Here is a 22,762-nt window from a genome sequence, read left to right as displayed (position 1 = left end):
TTTTCATTCACAATCGTGGCGACTACAGTGGTTATTAATGTACCACCAGTGGCGGATTAAAGTCGGCTGAGGCCCCGGGCGCAAAAGAAAATAATGGGCCCCTAAATTAAAAAAAAGTGTGAAGTTTGGGTTTTTCAGGGCCCTTTAGAAATCGGTACACCTGCCGTTAAATCCGCCCCTGCGTACCACCATTTCAAAAGTGCAATGCATTTTCTCGCCCTTACTTTAACCTGTGACCTTCACACTTCAATCAAATAAATATGTTACCTAGACAATTGCTTTGCCTAAATTTCATTCCTCTAAAGTAATTTATCCTCGGTACCAGGATTTTATTTTCCACGTGTATATTTTTCAAGTATAGAAATCAGACTAACACCAATTTTCTAGACAATATTGAACTTCATAAATAAAACATAAGTGCATGGTCATACATGGAACAAAAATTTATTTATTTATTTATTTATATGCGTAGAGGGAAAATTATTGTTACCAAAATTTCTGCTAATTTTATCTTTTAAGTCCAGGGTTAATAAAAATTGTAATTTTTTTTTCCAAAAAAATCAAATATAAATTCTATCTTTTTAAATTTAAATTCAATATTTACCCTCACATTTTCAAATGTTAACTTATTATAGGGAGGTGTTAAATAGTTTTCATAACAGGCATAGTTCTCACATGTTTACTTATCTATATATATATAAAATTGATTTTCTGTCTGTCTGTATGTTCTCTATACAAATCTATAATTTTAGATCGATCGTCGATATTGGTATATGTATATGAAAATTTTGCATATATACCAAATGGGACCCGACTTGAACGATAGGCTACTTTAAAATTTCGTCAGACCAGGGCAAATGCCCCAAATGGGCAAAAAACTGTCGGGCAACAATGGTTTTTGGACCTCAACAATCACTTTCCGAACGTTTACTTTGGTTACCGTGGTTCCCTAGCAATGCGTTTCAGACATGCATATGCCTTTACAATGGTTTGTCACTTCTTTAATGCTGCCAGTTATGTATAATAGTTTATGCCTTTTTTTTTTTTTTTAATTAATTTAACAATATGACATGAATGTCGCTCTCCACTTGTTAATACAAGATATACAGAAGACTGGATGTTGTGAAGATATTTATTATTTCAGATGTTAATTTTTTTTTTTTTAAGGAAGGAAAAAACTCATCTCTGCCTCTACCGGGAGTCGAACCCGGGTCCCTCGATTGCCGGACGAGTGCTCTGACCACTAAGCTACAGAGGTGATAGAGATTTTCCTTCGCTAGAGCGTATATATGCCGAACGGAACCGTGCAATGGACGGTGAAACCGATCAGCTAATAGCTCATGGACGACGAGCCACCAGAGGGCTATATATATGACATGAATGTCGCTCTCCACTTGTTAATACAAGATATACAGAAGACTGGATGTTGTGAAGATATTTATTATTTCAGATGTTAATTTTTTTTTTTTTTAAGGAAGGAAAAAACTCATCTCTGCCTCTACCGGGAGTCGAACCCGGGTCCCTCGATTGCCGGACAAGTGCTCTGACCACTAAGCTACAGAGGTGATAGAGATTTTCCTTCGCTAGAGCGTATATATGCCGAACGGAACCGTGCAATGGACGGTGAAACCGATCAGCTAATAGCTCATGGACGACGAGCCACCAGAGGGCTATATATATGACATGAATGTCGCTCTCCACTTGTTAATACAAGATATACAGAAGACTGGATGTTGTGAAGATATTTATTATTTCAGATGTTAATTTTTTTTTTTTTAAGGAAGGAAAAAACTCATCTCTGCCTCTACCGGGAGTCGAACCCGGGTCCCTCGATTGCCGGACGAGTGCTCTGACCACTAAGCTACAGAGGTGATAGAGATTTTCCTTCGCTAGAGCGTATATATGCCGAACGGAACCGTGCAATGGACGGTGAAACCGATCAGCTAATAGCTCATTCGTCGTCCATTAATTATGGACCCATAAAGTACATCGAAAAAATTCCACAGCTTTAATTAACTATTTTTGGAAGCTGAAACAGGCAGATGGATAACTTGAAGTTCAGGGGGAGGGAATCGAAATACCTAGCGTCCATCAAAAAAAGGGGGGGAACTCTTCATTTCCACGTTTCTTTAAATCTAGATTTGGTTATTTCATGAGTCGCGCAGGAAGTCGCCATATTGGTTAACTTTAGACACGGTTTGCATGTCCCTCAAAGAAAGAGGGAGATATCACGTGTTTCTAACAGCCCCATTGAAGAAAACCCGGGCAACGCCGGGTATTATAGCTAGTAGACAATTAAACTCTAAAGATCTTGCTTGTAAAAAAAACACATTAATATACTAAACTACTAAAAATAACATTTATCATAACAATGATGACTAAGGATAAATTATTCTACGTTTAAAACAATATTGAAAGTTGTGTTCTTGACAAAAAAAATTCTGCTTATCTATCAAAAAGCTTTGATCAGGGGCGATATTAAATAAGTAAATTTTTAGCCATTTTTGACCCCCTCTCCCCTTGACAGCACAATTTTGTCATCAGCTCTGCCCCTCTGAATCCTAACGCATATTGGTGGGATCAGAGACATACATGGGGGGGGGGCATAGGGGGCCTCGTGTCACCCAGACAATCAAAAACATTTTTTTAATGCGAAAAAATATTTTTTTTAATTGAAATTTTGGAAGAAAATACCTTTATGTTATTATAATTAATTTCTGTTAATTCCAATGTTACTTGAAGGCTATGAACACAAAATTTATCTTTAATAAATTCATTGCGGCCCACCCTCTAAACCATATAATGATAAATCGCATGAAAGCCCTTGACCCGCGGACCATCAGCTTGCCCTCCTTAAACTTAATTTTGTAAAAATGAACTAAGCGCCACATTTACAGATTGCTTAAGTGTCCTGCGGTACTTTTCCAGAACATTTAAGCGGCCTGTGGCACATTTTCAGATCACTTAAATGAGCCGGGACACAGTTCCAGAACACTTAAGCGATCCGTGACACATTTAGAAATCCCTTGAGTGGCATGTGACGTAGTTTTAGAGCACTTAAGTGGCCCCCAGTGCGGTTCTACATCATTCAAGTTACCCGCGGCACATCCTCCAATTATTTAAGTGATTCGCAACATATAATTACGGATCACTTGTGTGATGCGTGGCACAGTTCCGGGGCCCTTAAGCAGTCCGAACACATTTCCAGATCACTGGGATTTGCAAAACATTTAGAGATCACTAAAGTGGCTCTGTAGGGCACTTATCAATGGGGGGGGGGGGGCGATGTTAATTCAAGTGCCCACAAACTATCGAAAGGTTTTACAACTATAGTATAATCCCTAGCTGGCGTTTTTTTTTTCGGCGTCCGTAGTGCCTGGCGGTTTTGGCGACTCTTCGTCGGCCATCAGACATGTTTGGCGCCATACTGCATCTGTTCCATACTGGAACGAGGAAAAAGTCGCCAAAGTCGTGGCGGACCATACTGCATCTGTTCCAAATCTTTCTAAGAACCTACCCCCAACGGGTCCGGGGACCTATGGTTGAGAACCCCTATTGTAAAGATATAACCACATCAAAGGAGTCCTTCAAATTCAAAAAACTAACTCGTTAATAACTTTCAACTAGAACGGAAATAACAATTGCACGTGTGTTTATGCCGTTTCATTATTATCATTAATAAACAATTGTTTTAAAAGCGAGATTCTCAAATAAAGAATGTTGTAACAACAATCCTAACTAACCTCTTCGAATTTTTCGTTTTACATCAGATTTCTCTGAGTTGGCTTGAAGGAATCCTGATTATTCTCTGAGTTGTCCCCGACATCATCAATCCTCATCCGGTCAATTTACTTTTTCCCCTCATGACAAAAATCGAGTGACATTCAAAAATTTGGCGAACGGCTGACTTTTAAGAATTTATTTACAAATAACCTCCATGTCCGGAAATGGTTCACGGGGATCCGATGGTCCTTCCGCCTTAAGGTGTGAATTTTGTTGTTGTTTTTTCCGCAAATTGGCTTGAAATTTTATTTTTTGTGAAATTTAAGAATGATCGGGGAACTATAAAAGCGTTGTGAATTCTGATACAAAATTTTTCCATTCCGGTCCAAAATATTGGTTTTTTTTTTTTCTGTATCTATGTCAACTTGGTGAACTGACTATATTCTTCGAGAAAAATATGGGTTGGTGATTGAAAACAAAACTCTCTCTCTCTCTCAAACCGAGCACAACTCAGGTCGCCATATGCAACTTACTACCTAGTGAGTTGTGCAGGAAGTGTAAGTGTGTGTGTACCTATCAGTCTGAGTGTGTATCTAGTGTTGTGTATGATTTTTGAGCGCTGCCATCTATATCTCAGAAGTGAAGTGAGTGATGTGTAGCGACTGAACATTTGTACTGTTTTTAGGACTGCTTCTCTCTGTGGAGAGAATTTTTAACGGGGAGATCGCCTCACATTTGCGCCTTGAAGTTGGGAACCACAGAAAACCAACTTCAGCCGACCACCACTGTGGTGACGGTGGGGCTCGAACCCGGGTCCCCGCGATGCGAGTCCGTCACTATGACCACTCGACCACCACAGTGGCTGAAAACAAAGCACTTGAAGAGAGCTCTAAGCGCTTTAATTGAAAAGAGATGAGAAAAGTTGCCAATTACGGCTAAAATCACCAAAAGAGGAAAGAAGGATACTTAGCAAGAGCAGTTCATAGCAAGAGCAGCAACTATATGCTTGGTCAGCTGGGGGTAAGCGCGCATTTTAGCTCCCCTGTGCACTTTTGAAAGAGAGGTTAAAAGGTAAGATTTGCACCCTCTCTGACCCGGCTCCCCCCCCCCTCCCTCCAGTTGCGGTTTATATTAATTACTCTTGTTCCTGCCCTGTTCAATCTTCTTAAAAGTTGAAACAAGACAAACAAACACGTGAGATGAATGTTCAAATTTAATTGTCATATCATAATTATCATAATGAAATTTATAATAATTTTAATCCTCAATTCAGAGAAGAGAAAAAAAATCCAAGTTTGTTTCCTTGAAAATTTTATTTAAAAAAAGCAAGAAATTTTCCCATAAAAATGTCGGGATGACCGAAATTGCGGGAAGATGCGGATCATATGATCACTGAAACGACAACCTCATTGAAGGAAAGGTTTTGATTTAAAGAAAAGGTTTCGAATTCGTACTGTTGTCGCAACATGAGACAGTGACGGAGGTGGGCGTCAGAAGTGTTTAGAGCCTGTGGGTGCACATCTTGAGCTATATGAGCTTTTTTTTTTTTGAGGCTACCTGACTAGAAATGAATGCCTCCAATTTGCATGGTTGCTATCGAAATTTATTAACCAGATCCATCCCCCCCCCCTCCAAAAGGTGGGCTTACAGGGCTCCAGTCCTGAGGCGTAGGACAAATACCCATCACCTTTTGGTTTTTTTTTTGCTATAATATGCTATAAATTCACTATAGAAGTGCTCGTGAAAAGTATGGCTTGAGAGCCCGCCTGCTCCAAGATCTGGTCATACACCATGACCAGATCTCATTTTCATGAGGCCCGAAGGACGCATGAAAATGGGAATTAAGAATTCATGGGCCTCTTCCATTCAATTCACTTCCACTGGACGGCTCTTCGAAGATAAAAATTATGGTAAATATTCTCTGTGTGTGGCGATAGACTAGGACTGTGGTAATATGCATGCTTGGCGAAGTGAAGTATGCTTTGAGACTTTCGAATGCTTCATTCTTCTTAAAAGTAGATTCAGCCTCCACATCCTGGAGCGGGCTTTATACGTCGAAATCTGTTTAAAGACCGCTACTACTTAACTAACCGCACATGCACCTCTTACACATTCCTCTGCAGAATTTCTAACGAATCGGCACGTGCCGGAATGTATGTTCTGAGTGTATGTGTGGCCCCTAGCGTATTCATGTTGTTGAGTTGCGCTTGTTTAGTGTTCATGCTGCCATGCGTCTTTCATTTTCTGAAGTAAAGATGGAAATGCTTTATTTTCATGTTATGTCAGTATCGTGTTGTAGGTCTGCCTGCTCTCTGCGGAGAGACTTTTTCTAATGTAGACCGGCTTCCATTTCCACCTCGAAGCTGGAAAACTGCAGAAAACCAACTTCAGCCGACCACCACTGTGCCGTCAACGGGGTTCGAACCTGGATCCTGAAGACAGTCCAGCATGATGCCCACACGACCGCACAGCGGCTCTGTTTAAAGATCACAAACTAGGATTATTCATTGGAATGGCTGTTTCCCAAAGTGGGCAATATCGTCCCCGGGGACGATAAAGCTACTGGTTCAGTATATGATTGTATGGGTTGACTTGAGTTCGGGGGGAGATTTAAAAAAATTTTGAAGAAGGGGGCGATGGAACAAAAAGTTTGGGGAACTATTACCTGAATTAAATCATTATTTTTTTATCCCATAATTATAATGTAATAAAAACAAGAAAATGATTAGATTATTCATATCGAACCCCCAGAGTTTGAGATATGTGAGTCTGGTAGCCTGGTCGAACCGGATCTCGTAAACTAGAAACTTAAGTTCCAATGAATTAATGCATACCTGAAAATTTTACACATAATTAATTTGTTTCCTAACATATTTATGAATGTTATGGTTGTGCGTGTTACACGCTCGAGCATTCGAAATGCTAATATCTATTCTTAAAACTTAAATGTAGTAAGAGAAGTTTCTTACACTCACGTGTAAATCAAAAACAAGTTATTTTTATGACCAAAACAAACCGAGTCTTGAAACATTGAATTTTGATAATTTTAGGTATATTCCTCATCTAATAACGTATCATTCCAGCCAAGCTTAAATCATATAAAAATTTATATCCAATTACAAGTGTAATTTTCTGGGAATTTCATTTCAAGTGCATAACATCAGAAGTTGTTAGGTTGCCCCTCATAAAAAAAATTGTAAAATCATCGGTCTCTGTAATAATTTCAAGTACGATCTAAATTCTCCCCCCCCCCCCCCATCAAAACAGATGCGTCACTTTTAGTTGTAACAGAATTTTTTTTTTTATATTCCACATATTAATGTATGAAAATTTAATTCCGAGACATAAACCTCCTCTTCCTAACCATATCATGGAACGTTGCTCTGTCGCAAATGAAAAGACTTTAGCAGGTAGTCGAAGAAGGCCTGGACCATGCTGGCAGCTGTGAATGTATGTATTGTGAATCTCACGTGAAGTCTGTTTCTGTGTAATACTTGTTATGTGTAGTGCTCCCGCTGCCGTCAATTTTTCTAACTATGAGTGAAGTGTAATGATTGAATAATTGTATCGCTGTGTGGGCCTGTTGCTCTCTGTGGTGAGACTTTTCAACGGGGAGATCTGCTCGCATTCGCGCCTAGAAGCTGCGAACCATAGAAAACCAACCGTCGTTGGTTTTTCTACTTTTTTTTCTTAATTTTTCTACTTAAACGGCTTATGGGATGTTGTGTGTGGCCATACTTGCCAACTACTACGGATTGTTCGTAGTTTCTACCCATTCCTACCCAGGGTCGTCTTAAGAGCATCATGGGACCCCGGGCCAAGTGATTTTTCTGAGGCCCTACAAGGCAAATTCTCGAAAATTTCAACCACTTCTCATTTTTGTGCCTTAAAACGGCACTGTTCCTACCTCAAAATACGGAACTACGGTGGAACCGTGAAAAACTACGGAAGTCTGTTTATTTTTTAAAAGTATTTGTTTTTGATTGGAGATTTCTCAGAATTTTATAATCCTTGTCGAGTACAAAATGATGTGACGCAAACATCACATCTCCAAAGAATGATGAATGTCCAGTTCAATTTGTGAAGTGAAGTGAAGCAACCTTGTTGTTGATAGTCGTTTGTTGAGTGTTTGCTTTGTTTGGCTGTATATCCACAAGTTGAATTCCCAGGTGAGCCCATACACCTAATCGTTTTAATTGCTGAATTAGGGGGGGGGGGACAACGAATGATCAGAAATGTAATAATTTATCAAGTTTCTTCATAATATTTCCATGCATAAATTTATCTACAAAGAAAGCGGAAGGGGAACGATAAAATGACCGATAAAATGCAGTGATAGCGATGCTAAAGCAGTAATAGCGTCCTGTTCCAAGAAATTGAAGAGTTTTCATTGATTTTCGTGATATATTCACGGCAAGCAGATCCAAAACTTAAGCAAAAGACTACTTTAAATGTTCGTCAGAACTGGGTAAATGCCTGATATTGTCAAGTTTAAGAAAATAAGAAAATTGATTTAAATTTTTAAAAAAATAGTTATGGGGAAAAAATTGTGTGTGTGTGAGGGGGGGGGGTCCCTCTTCCCGTCGACGAACATTACCACTACGGAGAGGTTTGGTCCTAAGGTTGACATGTACGTGTGGCATTTCAAACATATTTTGTAAGAGGAAGTTTCTTCTTAACTAACTGTTTAAGAATTAGCTATTGGACAACGATAAGAATGAACATCTTGTGCACATCTATAGCAGCAGAGAGATTTTTCTAGATCTTTTGCCCCCCTTTCAGCTCTAGCTCATGCATATTTACTGAAAGGTTGAATAACAAACTGAATTATATGGAGACAAAGAATATTTAGGGACAAAAAGTAATGCATTTTACCTTTTGATGAATGGTTACAGTCGCCGTACGAGAAGTAAAAGATACGAAGGCGATAGTCAAAACCAACACGACCACGGCAACGTATATGAATATTCTGTTCTCCCACGTTATTTCGAGGTATTCCAACACATTGTCTTGAACACATTTCAGGGTAATACACCATCCTGCATGGCTGGAACGTGGGTTTTGCCGACATTTGCTTTTGCCGCCGAAACATTTTTTTCTCATTTGGATGGGAAAATTTCCGTCACAAATTTCACATGCATCCGTTGATTTTTTCACACCTTTTTTCCTGTAGTACCACGTATATATTCTCTCAGATACACCAATGAATTTCCCCGATTCGAAAATAAAACGACCCCGTGCCAAGAATAAGGATCTTCGTTTTGAGGGTACAGCGGCCTCTTGAACACTTGACTACGTCATGGGATGAGAACAAGAAAAAGAAAAAAGATGATGATTCGAAAATAGCACAGCCAGCACCTCTTTGAAATGAATGCAGGATCTCGACGGAGAGAATCTTCGAGGCTAGAGAGGAGGAAGGTAATGAAGAAGAAGCACCCGCACTTATGCGTTGAAAAACTAAAAGGTAGAAAATATTATTAAGTAAAATGGAAGCAAAGTTCACGAATTTTATCTGCAAAAAATAAAAGTATGTTTCCTTATCGAACGTAGATACCATTGAAGACGTCGACTTGACAAACCCCCATCATGATCTCTGTTCAAACAATCGAAAACGTGAAGACCTTTACGGCGGAGAATTCTGCGTGTAGCGAGCGTGTTTGTGAGGATTCGGCTTTAAAACGTGGTTTTTCAACCAGATTGTTCTAATAGCATCATGGGGGGGGGGGGGGGGTCATATTCTGGGGTCCTTATCTAGCTCAAAGTACAGTTGGCACCGGTTAATCGTATAACGAACGTTATAACGAATACCACGCTTAAACGGATAAAATCCTTCGGCACCAAAATTTCTCCCATAGAGACAACGTTAAATTTTATCGCTCAATATGCTAATTTCAACGACTTTCCCGCTTAATGGAATATTATGCTTCACACGTGAATCATTAATACACATTAACCACTATGCACATAATGTTTTTAGTGAATGAAACATTTAGAATTAATGGAAAATATGTTACGGAGTAAGATAAATACATTTGAGATCCGGGCCGTAGCGTGCCTTCTCGGGCCAACGGGGCAGAATTTTTTTTTGGCCTCCCTTGAAAGGGTTATTATGTCAAATGAGGGGAAATTTTTGAGGGAGGAGCCCTCATTCTGCTTGGGGCCCCGGGTGCCCCAGCCTAGTTACGGGCCTGTTTGAGAAAGTTCTGGCCTCCAAATATTTCAGTTGTCTTCAATAAATACATTTAATCATTTTATTTTTTGTTCTCTGTTGAGCCAATACAGGGCGCTAACATTCCTAATGAAAAGTAAAAATCAGGTATTGTGATCATTGTAATTAAATATAATTTTCAATTTTTTTATGTCTGATTTATTCGAGAATCTTGATTAATATTGATCCTTCGTCAGTTTTCAAACTATGCTAACGTTGTGAAATGGCAATTGAATTATTCCCCGCATCATTTGATATTTTGCACTGGAACCGTTGATATCCGATTAAGTGGGACCGATTGTATCTTCCTACTACTTGCTATACTAACTCTAACTCTCGAAAACCATTGTATCAAATCTTATTATCGCGAGGCTTCCTATGCACTTGAGGCACTCGGGCCAATGTATTGAGACAGCCTTGTAGATCATCATGGACCGGTAAGATTAAGTGAACATTTTCGTAGACGGCATAAGTTAGAGAAATAATTTGTGAAACGGCAAAAAAAAAAAAAAAAGATATTAATAGAAGTAAAATTTCCTAACTTTCTAAATGATTATATTTTATAATGCGAGAAACACTGTTGAACTGGGATCTCTTGCTGCCACCCATCAGATAAGAACAAAACTTATAATTCTTCAAGTACAATTGGTTGTTCGTTTTAACGGGGAGGGGGCAGCATGAAAATGAATAGTACATGCAAGATTCCTCGAAAGACTGGTTATATTTTTGGATATGATGATTACAAGGAAGAAAATTCATCTCTGCCCCCCCCCCGCACCCCACGGGGACTCGAATCCCGGTCTCTCGTTTGCCGGACGAGTGCTCTACCAACTAAGCTACGGAAACAGATATAACATTTCTCCCTTGGAGCGTATATATGTGTTGAAAGGCTCCGTACATGGACGGTGGCAGCAATTAACTCACAGCCCGTGAATGACATAGGCCACCAGATGGCAACATGTATGTAGAAATGTTCTCTCCACTTGTTAATACAAGATTCCTCGAAAGACTGGTTATATTTTTGCCATATGGTGATGTGGCCTGGGTATCTTTCGGTTTGACGGTTATATTTTTGGAGATGATGATTACTAGAAAGAAAATTCATCTCTGCCCCCACGGGGACTCGAGTCCCGGTCTCTCGTTTGCCGGACGAGTGCTGTACTAAATATACGAATCGTATATGGTATGATATCATGTATTTTTTATTTTCATGATACATAATGGTGTAAATTTTATGCGTCGTAATACCGGTTACTATGTTTTTACTTAGATATTTTTGACACATAGCAAAAAAAAAACTAATTGCTATAACGCTTCAGGTAAAATTGATTGTTGATAAGACCAACAGATGTGCAATATGAAAATAAATAGCACATGGTATGATATTCTGTATTTTTTATTTCCGTGCTACAGACTACCGTAAATTTTATGTGCCATAAATACTGGTTCCTGCGTTTTTAGTTTACCGCGAAATAATTTTGCGGCAAACATCAAAATATTTTCATCGATATTATGGTGCATAAGATTTACATCGGTATGTAGCCTGAAAATAAATAATGTTTATTATACCATGTACTATTTATTTTCAAGCTGACACTGGTATAAAACCCACAGTCAATTTTACTTGGAGAATTTATAACAAATAGTTTTGCTCTTATCTAATAGGTGGCAGCAGGGTTCACAGCGAAATTTTTTTTTTCTCTATTTCAATCAATATTTGTGCGCATTTCTTTTCTATACGAAAATATCTGAATGAAAATACCGAAGGAAATATAAATACTTGTTAGTACACAGCATCGCTTCAGTAAGTTCCAAGTTTTCATCAGAAATCATTATCGCTATGCTTTTCCCTTAGTATATTGGAAATAAAACTAGCATTTCTGCAATGGAAGTTATAAAACAGTATCGTGTTGCATACGTTGGTAACGCCTCGATGAAAACGGTACGTATGGACAGTCAAAGAAAAGTAAAATTTTTCCGTACTTTTTTTATGAACTTAACTGATACAAACATTAGCAGAAAACTTTTGCTTTGAATGCGTTTATTGTAAAGTAGAAAAAAGTAATTTGGAACTGATCTCATACACAGTATTTTTTTTAATCCCATATCACGATTTATTTCCGATACGCAAAAAATAGCGACTTTTCAGGAACTATTGATCATTAAAGAAATCGATATCTATTTTCGTTTTTATTTGATCATGCCGTATATTTACATTAGTCTCGACTGTAACACTAGAAAGTCGGCGTTTTTCCCTCTACTTCTTCCTTTAATCTCGTTTGATTTTACTTGTATTTTAATGATTTGTTTTTTATTCGTCCATAAATCAAATAAAATAGAAAGTGACCTATTGATTTTGTTGATAGTTGATAATACAACTCAAGATGGGACAACATGAATTTCTAGATATAGTCCAATCCCGTTATAACGTGTCCGATGTCGCACCAAATATATTTTGTGAACAAAAAATCTTTCATACAATATGGATTACGCGAGTTAATATATAATTCGAGTAAACGCCAAACTCTTATAGCGCCAGAATCCTGCGAAACAGATGGTGGCGTTACATCGGGGTTCGACTGAATATACAGCGAACGTTTCATAAAAACTGAAAATTGGAAGAGAGAACAAAAAAAATAAAAAATCATACCCTTAAGTGCTTCGAAAAACATACATAGAATTGGATTCATGGATATTTCGTGTGCAGAGACGTGTTCTGCACTGTAGCCATGGCCCTCAAATCCTGCAGCAGGGCCCCAGGCTGGGATCATTGGTAGGATCCCAAGGCAGACTTTTCACGGGCCTTCTCTATATAGTGAATTTACATTTAATTAGTGTGAAAAGATGAAAAATGGTGAGAAACGGTCCGGGCTTCCGAGTTGGAAGCCTGTAAGCCCCAATCTTGGGGGGAAGCTGGTTGTAGCTATATAAACCTCAGCAGTAGCGTCGGAGCTAGGTGTGCTCGGCACCCACGGTACACCAGAATTGATCAGAAAGCAAAATTTCCTATATAAAGCTCAAGACAAGCACACCCCCCCCCCCTGTCCCACACACACACACAAAAGTTCAAAACACTTCCGACGCCTCTGAACCTCAGATGCTTTTGGCAGGATTAGGCACAATCTCGGAATCCACACATTTCTCGCGAAAGAGGAACAATTCGAGATACGGATAGTGGCTCTCAAACTTTTGTCACTCACGGCTCCCTTATCCTATCATACGTGATTCCCCAGAATAGTTTAGTAGATATTGTGCATTCATAAAAGAACCGCTTAAAAGCATAAAGAGACACAAGCATCAATATTTCCAGCTCCTCGCGATGCCCCTAGGAGCCGCGACATACACTTTGAGGAAACACTGCTGTAAAGTGTTAAATCTGTTTCTCAAATTTCTGTTTAATCAAGCAGGGTATTTATAGGTCGATACCATATGTCATATCAAATAAATGGTTGCATGTACTCGTAAGTTATGAAAAGACTGGAATTAGGATGGACTTGACGGTTTCTCATATTATTGGCAAGATCTAAGAAAGAGTGCCAGTTTTTCATTCAGTATTCAACTAGGTTGGGGCTTGTGAAAATTTGGCTGTAATGGACAGACTTCATTGTCATTCTTAGGCTGTGGTTATAGTGAAGCGAAGAGATAAGCGGTACGAGAATTGCGAAGAGGAAAAAAAAACTCATAGGGGTGGAGGAAGAGACGTTCACACACACTAAAAGAGAGAAAATGTATATATGGTCTGAGGGATTCTGAAATGTGTGTGTAAGGGTGGGATGATGATGATGATGATGCTTCCGTAGAAAAGGGGGAGGAACATACCAATCAGCAGACAGCGAAAATCCGCACATCGAGGTGAAAACGAACACTGTGTGTTCGGCTTTAGAGGGTGGGCAGAATCTAGAACTTTACCAAGAAACACGCAAACCATTAATTATCATTTGGAGAAATTCCGAGAGTATCAAGATGAAATTTTTCAGCAGGATAATGCACCCTGTCTCAGCCCTAGGGCGATACAGTTATTTTTATGTATTGACGCCGCCATCCTACCCAACACAGATAAGGCAGGGCGAGACGGAAAATACATCCCCGAATCGGTTTATTGGCGGAGGCAAATTCGAGGGTGCCCCCCCCCCCAATATCTCCCGTGGCACGGCTATCAATACACCTCGCCACCGGCTAAAGAGATTTAGCCTTGGGCAAAATCCACTTCACCGTCCGGGAGAGGCGCTTTTACCCGCACTCGCCCCGGGCTGACGTGGGGCCACTTTACCGGGAACACAGCGGAGAGGTAGACCAATACCACACTGGAAAAATATCTTAAGTGTGGTGCTGGGTATATACTGGCCGATTTGACCTAGAGTGTGGTGTAGCACCAATCTTTCCCGTGACCTCTTACCACCGCATGATAATGAAGAATCTGCCTGAAGATCAACAAAAAGAGTGATTTAAAGTTACAAACATCTCGATTCTAGAAAAGAAAGATCTCAGTAAGGATTTGAATATCCAGAAAACATGGTCTGACATGCGTCATGCATGGAAATAAATGCATATGTATATATTTTTTTGTTCAAATCAGAAAGACACAACTGAGAAAGCGTGATGTGATGTTTGTTCAGAAATCGTACAAAATATTTTACTTTCCATGAAAAAATCTTGGAATAGATGTCACTGAAAACATTTTTTACAAATTTTATCATAATCATTTGCGTTATTTCCCCGTAAAATGTTGTAATCAAAGTTGATTGATGTTTAAATCTCCGATTTTAAACAGCAGCAAATGTTTAAATCGTCGTTTCGGTTTTGAAATGTGTTATTTATGCTTGGCGTGATTTCCTAACAAACTGATAAAATATTTGCAGTTCGTACCAAATCACTAAAAAGTTTAATGAATTATGGGCACTAAACTTTTGTGCTGCACTGTACATTCCAGCTCTGGGAGCTTGAATACACCAGACCTTTACACGATGTACCGCAAAGCTTTATTGACAGTTCGAGTTAGGGAGCTCTCGCTCAGATCTTCTCCGTCTTGTAGTTTCAAATTCAGTGCTAAATCAGCAATCAGGTCCTGCAGCCAATCCTGGAGTTGGGTCCCAGGATCAGATTTATTGGAGGGGATCCCGATGTACCACTACTACTAAACCACACATGCACCTCTTCTACATTACTCTGCGGACTGTCTAACTAATTGGTACACGTTGGAATGTGCGTGTACGTGCAACGAACTTGACGTGAAGTGTGTTTCTTTGTAATGCTTGTTACGTGTATTGCCACTATCTGCCATAAGTTTTTCTAACTATGAGTGAAATGTAATGATTGAATAGTTGTATCGTTGTAGGCGTGTGGCGAGACCTTTTAACGGGGAGATGGAACCGCTTTTGCCCATTGAAGTTTGGAACCACAAAGAACCTACTTCAGCCGACCGCCACCGTGGGACGGCGGGGTGATCTCGTTATACTGAAATTAATTCTTTCTTGTGTGCGAATTTATAGTGTGAAATATGTAAAAACAGACTATCGCCTTAATAGCCTCCTCCGCCTAAAGAAAATAATGGTTTTTTTAGCCCACTGCAGGATGTAGGGAGATCATATTACATTGATTTGTAAGAAAAAAGTAAGAATTAACTCTCGATCAATTTTTTTTACTCACGGAGAGGTTGGTGTGCTAACCAGTGCCGTCTTAAGGCATGGGCCCGGGGACCTCAAGAGAAAAAGGGGCCTCACAAAAATGGGATCTAGTTGAGATTTTCGAAAATTTGCCTGGCAGGGCCTCAGAAAAATCATTTGGCCCGGGGGCCCATGATGCTCTTAAGACGGCCCTGGTGCTAACCCGTCGGTTTGGAACTCCCTGCGGTAGCAATAGTTTTCTGTTTCCACGTTGTCGTATTTTCCATTATACCTATGCGTCAAGATAGTTTCTGAAAAGGACGAATCGGGTATCAAACTCGTGACACCTCTATACATCCCAGGGCCTGTGCCGTCTTAAGGCATCTGCCTACCTAGGCACGGCCTCACAAAAATGAGATCCGGTTGAAATTTTCTAGAATTTACGAGGTAGTGCTTCAGAAATACCACTTGGCCCGGGGCCCATGATTCTCTTAAGACGCTGGTCCCAGTGAGAAAATAATAGCGGGGCCAGAGACGTCTTGATAATTTCGAGATTTCTTAGTCCTGAATTTTATATATTCTGTGAAAGAGGGGAATCGAAAATTCGGGACATGAAAATCATAAAAAATTCAGAATGAATACATGTAAGAAATAATTCCCCCCCAGAGTCTATCAAAATTCAGAATAAATGCAAGAACTTCGTGAAAATTCAGGATAAATGAAAGAAATAATTCCAGAAATTGATGAAAATTCAGAAATTTCATAATTATTTCTTTCTAAATGAAAATGCATAATTCATGAAAGGAATTATTATTATGCGTGGCCTCCCAAAACGCGGGGCCCGGTGCGACCGCACCATAATGATATGGGGAGATAGATTTAAACGCCTGGGGGAGCATGATGCTGATGGTCCGAATTCATATATGTGCATGTACATTAGATAAGTTGGCTTCCCCATTGACGCTGGGGGACAATGCTACATCCCGTATCTACGCCCATGGACCGCACCTGTCGCACAACCGGTGGCTCTGATGCATCCTTTGATACTTTAGTAGCATCTTATCAACCTGGGCTACCGCACCTTAAGAATTCACAGTGTCGATATCAACATCAAATGTTACTCGATTGCGCACCCTAAGTTTAACCACCGATTCAGGGTTACATTTTTATAGCGACTGATTCAAGTAGAATAGTTCGTCGTGTACAGAATAGAAATACGGCCATGCTACTCAATTATTTGATAGAATAAAAAAAATCAGTAATTGTACTTTGACTAACCTCGGATTCATCAGGAGTATCAGTTGAAGAAACAGAGTTCAATCGTCGCGATCGTGGGACCCACAAGTCGCTGCCACCTGTCGTAGGGGACACATACGACGCAGGTGTCGAGCCCGACCTGTAGTTATCCGTCGAGGATGAGCTCAAGGAAGACACGGACCCCGACCGGCTAGTGCTATAATAGCCCAGGTCATTGAAACTGCTGTAAGACGGTCTCCTTGTCAACAGCGACACACTTGACTTCCTGGTCAGCGACGGACTGGCCGATGAGAATGTTGATGTCGAAGGTTTCCATCCCGTCGTCGTCTCCAGCGATGGTGACTTCGTATAACGGGTCGATGGCAATGATGAGATCGTAGAATGTCTCGGCAACGAGACAGTCGATGTCGAATAACTCGAGTAACGGGAAGGCGTATAACGTGTAGAGACGGGAGGAAGACTCGAGCTCGCAACACTTGAATACCTGGAACTAGACGAATAGGATGTGGTACGGGGTAATCCATACCGGGTACTCGTTGTATACATAATTCAAAAATTCTATTGCCTACTCACGAGTTGTAGTAAGGAACTTCATGCGTAAGGAAAAATTCTCAAATGACGTGACTCGCAGCATCCGGAATCGTTTAGGGAGCAACACGCCCGAGAGACATCTTTCGTCTGACGGGTAATACTAAAATTTCAACTTAAAGACGAAAAACGGAAGACTTTCGCGAGTAGGAATAATTCAAATAATTTAATTCGCTGAGCCATACGCACACACTTCAAAAGAAGGTGAAACCTCAGAAATTCGTTCGTTGAGATGGAATCACTTTCTAGGATGTGGAAGAGAATAAAAAAGTTGAAAAACGCCGGGAAGTCCGCTAAAAATAGACGACCCGAAGACTTACGTCAACGGACCTCCTTTTAGGTAGGCAGCACTAAACACACACAATATATACGTACGAGGAACTCCCAATCTCTACTGCTAGAGACAAACGCGATACCAACTGAACGACATGGGAGTCAAAAATCCCGATTAGTCTCGCGAGCACCAAAAAAAAAAAAAAACGGAGGGTTCGACACGAGCATAATTTTCTAATCTTTTTCACGTTAGAGAATGAATGTTGGGGGAGGAGAAAAATATATTTTTCTCTGAAAAATGGACGGAGGAAAGTTATGAGACAGAGAAACACCCAAATAAGCACTTACAGCGAATGATGAAGCTTTAAAAGCTAAAAAAAATATTATAGATGAGAGCTATAACATAGCCGCTTCCGCTTCTTTCGGACTTTGCGTGCCGAAGTTTCTCAATAACATTTTTTTTTTGAGACTCTGCCAAATAGCAAAATAGCAGTAGTTTTGGCTCTCTAATCCCTCAAAAGAAAAATAATAATAAAAATTCGATATTGTTACGAGGGGGGGAGAGGGAAAGAAAGGCGATTTAAACACGAATTTCACCGCTACCTAATGGGATATTAATGGATACAGTTGAGAAATAACAAAAAGAGTGAGAATATTACGTACTTTTTCTTCCCCGAAGTTATCCATTTTACTTATAGATGTAATGAGTTACCAAAATATTATTGCTTCCGATACTTTTCTTTTGACCTCTGGATTATATTTCTGTACTCCAGCTACATTTAAAAGGGGAGAAATATAATTTCAGTTATTACTTTATACTAAAAGCATTTAGAACTCATTTACAATGAACCTAAATTGTTTTTCTCATGCTATTTACAGCTAGAAAAGTCACATTGTGGAAAATTACTAATGGAAATAACACACACATTTAGTATTACCAGTATTATGAAAAATTTTAATGGATATTTGCTTTTAATAATATCATCTCACAGATATTATGCACTGAATTCTAAGACCAAATGCTTCTTTATTGCCATAGAATTTAATGCAACAGCATTAATAAATTTCTTCAAAGATGCATTATACTAAGACATCAATCATATTAATTGATATCTCAATGTGATTGAATTCCTGATTGAATCTAAGAACTTGTATTAGAGAAATCCATCATAGGCTTTTGGAAATATAATTTTTTTTCATTACAAAAAAATCCAATCTCCCTCTGATTCCATGCATGCAAACTGCAATTTTTTATCATCACTAGAATGTTTGAAGCTTTAACGAACTTTTGATACCCCCCCCCCTCTATGTCAAGCATTGTGTGTGTGTGCATGTAAAAAGTATTAAGTAGTTGCCGCCATCTTTTTCATCCAAATAGTGATTTCCTATGAGGCTCATTTTGATTACATCACTGAGATATCCATTCTTTATTACAACCGAATTGTAACTTCATTCATAAATAATGAACACAATCATTAGATTTTACATTTTTATTAAAAAAATAAAAGCTGTATTTATCACACATGCATTATTTATAAATACAACATAACAACTACACAATAACTTTTTTGTGTGTGCCACACACAGTGCCAAGATGCATTTACACATTTTTTTTTTTTTTTGTTTTCTACAAGGATGATGAAACATGTACATATATATATATATATTTAAAATTTACACATTACATATCTCGGGATCAGTGAGTGAAAAACCTTCATCAACCAAAAAATATTTTCATTAATTTTACATGAAATATTCAAACCCATGTAACAAAAAAAAAAATAAGTAAAAAAATTCCCCGCTCCATTTAAATCTTCAAAATTTTCTTTAATGGTATGATTTATTTATTCAATTAATAACACCTATGTGTGATTAATAAATAAAAGAGTGCAGCAAAAATATTCTAATGATTCCATAATATGCACATTCCTTATACTGCTGAATATTTTATGAAATAAATGTTATATGAAATTGAAACATTTCTAAATAATAATGGGAAAAAATACAATTTAATTATGAAATCTATGAAATTTGAAATAAAAGGTAAAAACAAAGCTGCTCTGCCATTCAAAGATAATGGAAATATTCACTACAAAAAATGGTCAGAAAATTAAGCACAATTATTTATATATAATTATATAACATTAGCTAATTAAGTCAGACAGATAAATTGGTATAGAAATTATTAATCACCCAATAAAGTACCATAATTTCCCATAATAAAGCAGCAAGTTATTTAGATTTTTAGCTCTTGCGGCTAATTCAGAGCCATAGCACATCTGATAACTGTTTTTCTCGTGCCATTCTAACTTCAGGGTATTCCAACGAATTTTTATAAACATTTTTACTCCGGGATAATGCTTAATATTCAATCAGTAATAGTTTGGTAATCTCAAAAGAATATAAGGTAAGTTAAACACACAAAATTGAGTTCTATCTGAAAATTTCATGATTTTTTAGTTTTTCAATGAAAATTGAATGCAGCTTCATGTCCCCCCAACTGTGAGGCTGACAGAGCTCAAACCTGGGACAAATAATTTTTTATTTCTCACATTGTATTTCCCTACCATGGGGCAAGTCAAAAATCTGACCAGGAGTCCTGGTGCAGAATGTATACAAAAAGCTGTGGTATTTTTATGAGAAGTGTTTTCACTCTGCTCATTTTTTTTTGGAGGCGGCTTATTTGTAGGAAATTATGGTACATATTATATTCAGCAAAATCCATCAATAAAATATTTAATTCATACATTTAGTCTTTCAAATATTGAATATACCATGTATATTTAAGATAAATAATTCCAATTACTAAATGTTTGGAAGACTTGCATGAGAAACTAAAATTTTTATTAACATTAATATCATTCAAAAAATGTAAAATTTTATGGCCAATGCCAATATGAGAAAATGCTGAGCTGAGCAGTTCCAATTCCCAAGCATTTTGTCCATAGCTACAGTAGGCATTTAAATCATGATAGGAATGAAGGTAGCGTGATCAGTCATCTTGGGACAGCAGAAAAGATCAATGCAGATGAAAATTTTTGAAGACGAAATTCCTATGGACCATAGCTCTTTATCCCAGAACCTTTTAGAACTAATATTACAAATATTACATGAAATTACATTGACATTGAATTTAATATATTTTTTTTTTACAAAAATAACACACAGTGAATATACTATGACAAATTATTGTAGTGAAATAAAGTAATTGACGTGAAATGAGAATTGATTGAAAAACTTGTACTCTGAAATATTATACTGTATTTTCCTGCGTATAATTGACGAATTATACAAATACATGATCTGTATGATATATATTGTGAAACGCCTATTTAAATATAGAAACATGTTGTTGTAAAAGAGGTGTTATAGATAGTATACATCAACATAATGAAAAGTGCATCGGAAACAGAAAGTGTTGTTATATAGGCGTTATCATTATGCAGAGGATATATCATTAATTATTTTTACTGTATACAGTGCATCCTCTCAATAAGGGACATCTATGGGACCAGACTTTTTGTCCCTTAAATGGAGGTGTCCCTTATTCAAAGGCAAAAAAGTTCCTATTCAGGGACAGGTTTGTCCCTATATTTTCTTTTTTTTAATGTGGTTTTAGGATTTTTATTTTTTCTCCCTTTAAAAGGAGGTTTGTTACTATTGATTATATGTTTAAATACATCTGAATTTCTCAAAGTGGATTATAGGCTGTTGCATAATCTCTGTAGATTCTTTTTTTCTGAGAGGTTGGAATAAGAATAATTTAAAAAGTCACTTGTAAAAAGTAATTTTTTTTAAAGATTTATAGATGGTGTATAGATGCAAATAGAAAAATTGACCCCCTCAAAAAAGTTGTCAACAACCCATTACATTCCTTCACTTCATTGTTTGTGAATGGAATTTGCATATGTGGATTATACACAGGAAATCACAGTAATTTACACATTCATTGATTTGTGAGTCTAACAAAAGATCACTATTATTGAGTGATTTATATTACTCTTATATTGAAAATCAAATATACTCTGATTAAAGCAAAAAAAGAAAAAAACATTGTCATGATTTCGGTAGAGGAATGAGATGAACAAAAATGCTTAAATATTCATAATTTTTTTTACTTCTTATATGTAGAAAAATCACCAGATCACAAAAAAAAACACAGAAGAAACTTGGCAATCCAGATACGAGATACAAAAATAAATACAACGCATAACATGATCACACATCAAACATTGATGGAATTCACTGAAATCCTTATTTTTTTTCAATTGTTACAAAATGTGTTTCAATGATTTGATTATTATTTATTGCTTGGCACTCATTTAAATAAGACCTAACTTATTTATTTATATATTTACTTTTTCCTCATTTTTATCATACCTTATCACACACATTTTCTACTAATAAAATACCTTAATTACAAAACATATGATGTAAAAACAATAATCATGAACATGGTATGTAAATCTAATTTATAAATCAGTTTTTCAGTAATGAATTAAATTTTATAAATATTTAATCGCATATGAACCAAGATATTCCCTCGCTACTCTTTCATTATTTATGCAGCAAAATTTATTCAATCACATGGAGTGAGCTTATGAGTCTGATGAAGACCATATGCACTTTCAAGTTTGTGGAAGGATCCACTTGTTTAGTTTTGCTCAACATAGTACCCAAATGCTAAAGTAATACAATTATAAAAGGATAGGGGGAAATAAGAATAATATTCCATATATTATTTATTATATAGCATGTATTATTTATATATATCATTCCATTATTATTATAGTTTATGTTTTGTTGTCTAATTTTTATATATACCATAACACTTTATAAATTTATTATTTCTAAATTTATATTTTCTTAACTCTCTATGGTCCAGTATATAGTGATTTCTCACTCATACCACCCGTACCCCCATACTTATACGTTTCTCTCAGTTGCAAGACTATTTTCTACACTTCCAGTCAAATGCATAGCATAATAATGTTATTCTCACTTATATTCTCACCTATGCATCTTTCTTCCTTGTTCCCTTGCACAGATGTATAGTGAGAGATCACTGTATTTGAATATCACTGCAAATGTATGTTCATAAAACCCACTA

The 22,762-nt window shown here is 37.6% G+C and overlaps 1 protein-coding gene and 2 non-coding genes across 4 annotated transcripts in view; all 3 read right to left on the bottom strand.

The window, feature by feature from the left end:
- LOC149089604 (ubiquitin carboxyl-terminal hydrolase 2-like) overlaps positions 1-17,911 on the bottom strand; it is a 41,573-nt gene extending 23,662 nt beyond the window's left edge. The window contains exon 1 of one of the 2 annotated variants that reach the window (XM_089253284.1): positions 16,813-17,911. In XM_089253284.1, coding sequence (XP_089109410.1) covers positions 16,813-17,337 — 525 coding nt within the window. In that variant the 5' untranslated portion in view covers positions 17,338-17,911. Of the gene's footprint in view, positions 1-8,598; positions 9,218-16,812 lie in introns of those variants that run through there. The other variant, XM_089253877.1, reaches the window with a different exon arrangement.
- Positions 1,187-1,258, bottom strand: TRNAA-GGC (transfer RNA alanine (anticodon GGC)). Its single transcript has one exon. It is a non-coding gene; the product is annotated as a tRNA-Ala (tRNA).
- TRNAA-GGC (transfer RNA alanine (anticodon GGC)) lies at positions 1,800-1,871 on the bottom strand. The gene has a single exon. It is a non-coding gene; the product is annotated as a tRNA-Ala (tRNA).
- Positions 17,912-22,762: the final 4,851 nt, after the last annotated feature.

Source organism: Pholcus phalangioides, unplaced genomic scaffold, assembly GCF_987345545.1.
Source record: "Pholcus phalangioides strain wild (caught in Gottingen) unplaced genomic scaffold, Ppha-v1.0 ptg000001l_1, whole genome shotgun sequence".
NCBI classification, from domain to species: domain Eukaryota; kingdom Metazoa; phylum Arthropoda; class Arachnida; order Araneae; family Pholcidae; genus Pholcus; species Pholcus phalangioides.
Note: the sequence above shows the minus strand (reverse complement) of the source record. Positions and strands in the feature narration are given on the sequence as shown.